The sequence below is a fragment of the Cajanus cajan genome, chromosome 5 (assembly GCF_000230855.2).
Source record: "Cajanus cajan strain Asha chromosome 5, NIPB_CcT2T_4, whole genome shotgun sequence".
NCBI classification, from domain to species: Eukaryota; Viridiplantae; Streptophyta; class Magnoliopsida; order Fabales; family Fabaceae; genus Cajanus; species Cajanus cajan.
In genome coordinates this window covers 19342940-19345988 of record NC_138521.1, presented here as the reverse complement: position 1 = coordinate 19345988, position 3049 = coordinate 19342940, and the positions used below count along the sequence as shown (strand labels likewise).

Here is a 3049-nt window from a genome sequence, read left to right as displayed (position 1 = left end):
TTTAATTTTAAATATAATTTATATATTCAAATATAGTATTTATTTATATATATAATTTATTAAAAAATGCTAATTTATATAATAAATATGCCTTTGCATTGTACAGGTTAAATTACTAGCAAATAAGAAAAAAATTCATACCAACAGTGATACTTGATTCACTGTGAATGTAAAACTACATTGCAATGTCGTTAAACTCTTTTTTAATCAATCACTTAAGATATTTGTTGACACTTGTCTTAAATTAGTGATATATTTCTCGATAATTTTAACTATTTTTCTTTTTTCATGTGTATTTTTTACTCTCCTGTCCCATAACATTTGAAAAATGTATTTAAATAATTGATTTTTTTTTCTTAATTTGTCCAGTCGTAAATTGTTCAACTACTGTAATTAAAAATAATGTATTTATTAAAATAGTGACTCTATTTTAATAAAATTATATTAAATAAAATATATTTATTATGTGTAAAAACTTTGAACCTTTGTCATTCAAAGGATAATATTTCACTTTGATAAAAAACTATCCGCATATTTATTTATATTACATAAAATACTTATTACTCCTTAATTTTAATTCTGGAATACATTTAGTGCACTAAGCCACAATAAAACTTGGTAATTATTAGGCGTGTAGTGGCTAGATTAATGGCGTCATTTTTATTTGGTGAATCAAACTTGCATAGTTTTTGGTTTTAATGCATTTATGTAAGGTGGGGGCACAAGGCATTGTAAAAGTCCCAGAAACGTGACAGTCCAATTTTTCCACAAACAAGTTAAAAAGGGAGAGTCTCCTAGTAGAACAGACACCACTCTCTATGTCATTCGCCAAAACCTTGTTTTCTTCTGAATTTCTAAGGTAGCGTCTCTGCTTCTTCTTCCTTTCTTTTTCCCCAATCTATGTTTGTTTTTTTCTACCTGAGATCGTGAAACCCTTCAATGGACCAAGTCAATTTTGTTGGTGGGGAGATTCCAATTTCCTAGATTATCATCCTCTTTTCTCTGTGTTGTACAAAAAACATAGAACAGAATTTTCAGTTATTATTTTCTTGGTCCCTAAGCTACCTAATCTTTAATCTGACCTGGTCCTTATGTCAATTTCAGGAATGTATGGTATGGTACCCTTTGGTGTTCTCTTCCTTAATCTCTAGCCAGGTGCAAGTGATTGCACACTTTGTTCATCAATCACCCAAAAATTCAAGAAAGACCCGTTTTTGGGTCCATGGAAGAAGAGCAAGAGATTCAGCATCATAGGGAAAAGGAAAATCAAGGGTCTCTGGCTTCTGGGGACAACAATGAGCATCGTTCTTTCATGTGCCAAATCTGCAACAAAGGATTCAGCTCAGGTAAAGCTCTTGGTGGACACTTGAGAATACACAACGTCTCTAGGAAGCAATTGAGTAGAGCCAACCAAGGTGTTACAAAACCCAAAACCAAGAACAAATGGGTGTTGGTGAGTGGCAACAACCCCACTTGTGCCCTTTGTGGGAAGAGTTTCTGTTCCATGAAGTCCTTGTTTGGGCACATGAGATCTCACCCTGAGAAATTGAGGAGGGGGATTCAAAGCATCATTCATAACAATGGTGCGTCCTCCAATTCCACATGTTCCTCGACCCTCTCTGATGACTCTGCTGTTGATCTTTCTCAAACCCTCAGTGGTTGGTCTAAGACTGCCAAGAGAGGCCGCAAAAGCCCCTCTTCTAGCAATGCAAATTCTGGGTTAGAAGATGATGGGATTGAAGAGCGTATGCAAGAGGCTGTGTATGAGCTCATGTTGCTGGCGAGTGGGGATCCTAAGAGGGAGGAAGAGCTTCATGGTGATCAGATTCAAGAGAAGCCATTGAACTGTGAAAAGGGGTTGCTGTTGTTAAAGCCAGATTTTGGGAATTCTGGTGTCAAGAAGATATATAGAAAGAAAGGGGCAAAGAAAATGAAATCAATAGAATTAGAAGCAGCTGAGGAGGAGAACAAGCTGGTTAGAAGCGGATTATGCAACACCACTTTCTCAAGTCACCAAGCTTTGGAGGGTCATCTATGCAGTCATGAAAATTCTAAGAACATCGAAGTTATGGAGGAGTCCGAATCTGTGTCTGCCACAGGGGACAGAACAACCATGCAAGGGAATGAAACAGGAACTGTTCTTGGGGGCTGTGCTGTGGAAGCCATGAGAGGGTATCAATGTAAAATTTTCAACAAGACTTTTTCAATTGGTCCAGCATTTGGGGACCACAAGGGATCTCATTGGACAGGCATGGCAGAAGCTCAGTCAGCTCAAGAAACTTCTTCACTTGTGGAAAATGGACAGAATTGTTCCAAGGTTTTGGCTTTTGATCTTAATCAGCCTCCAGCTATTTTGGATGAGGAAGACGGTGTTCAATCAGACTTATTTGTCTCTGTCAATATTATGGCATCATCCAGTTATAATTCTTCCTTCTAAAACCCTTACTAATTAGTGAATTCAAATTTGGTCTTTGATGATTATAGGGCATGGATGCTGTTAGCAAAGATCAGTACTCTTTAGAAATAGTTTTACTTTCTAATTGTTCAGTTGAATTTGTCTTTGGTTTTAGCTTCCTGTGGTGAGACACCATGATAGATGAGGAACCATCATAGTTGTTTCCTATGTTTTGTGTAGGGTCATGCACTCTTGTCTTTTCTGTATTTTCTTTCTCAATGTGAAGCATGATGTGTCCAACCAGCTTGCTGGGGAGGAAAGATCCGAAAGGGCATTGTGGAGCTTTCATTGGGATATAAATGTTTCCTTTTTCTACTTAAATGCAATTGGACAATTTGGTTCTATCATATGCTTTTTTAAATAATTATTTGACCATCATCACCTTGATTATGGTGCCTAAGTTCTTATTTTATGTTGATTCTACGGTGGTCAAAATTTCATTCTATGTTAAACAAAAAATCTGCTGAAATTTCTTCCTCCCGTGTTGTGAATGGTACATATAATGAATAAATTGAGCCATTGAGGTGAAAGTTAAAAATAGAAAACAAAATGACTTCCAGAATCAAGGATCATTGTACCAAGAGTTTATGTCTA

At 36.3% G+C, this 3049-nt stretch overlaps 1 protein-coding gene across 1 annotated transcript; it reads left to right on the top strand.

Annotated features, from left to right (window-relative positions):
• Positions 1–716: 716 nt before the first annotated feature.
• LOC109809231 (uncharacterized) lies at positions 717–2802 on the top strand. The gene is made up of 2 exons (XM_020372480.3): positions 717–859; positions 1105–2802. The coding sequence occupies exon 2, from the start codon at positions 1223–1225 to the stop codon at positions 2435–2437; it is 1215 nt and encodes a 404-aa protein (XP_020228069.1). The 5' UTR covers positions 717–859; positions 1105–1222; the 3' UTR covers positions 2438–2802.
• Positions 2803–3049: the final 247 nt, after the last annotated feature.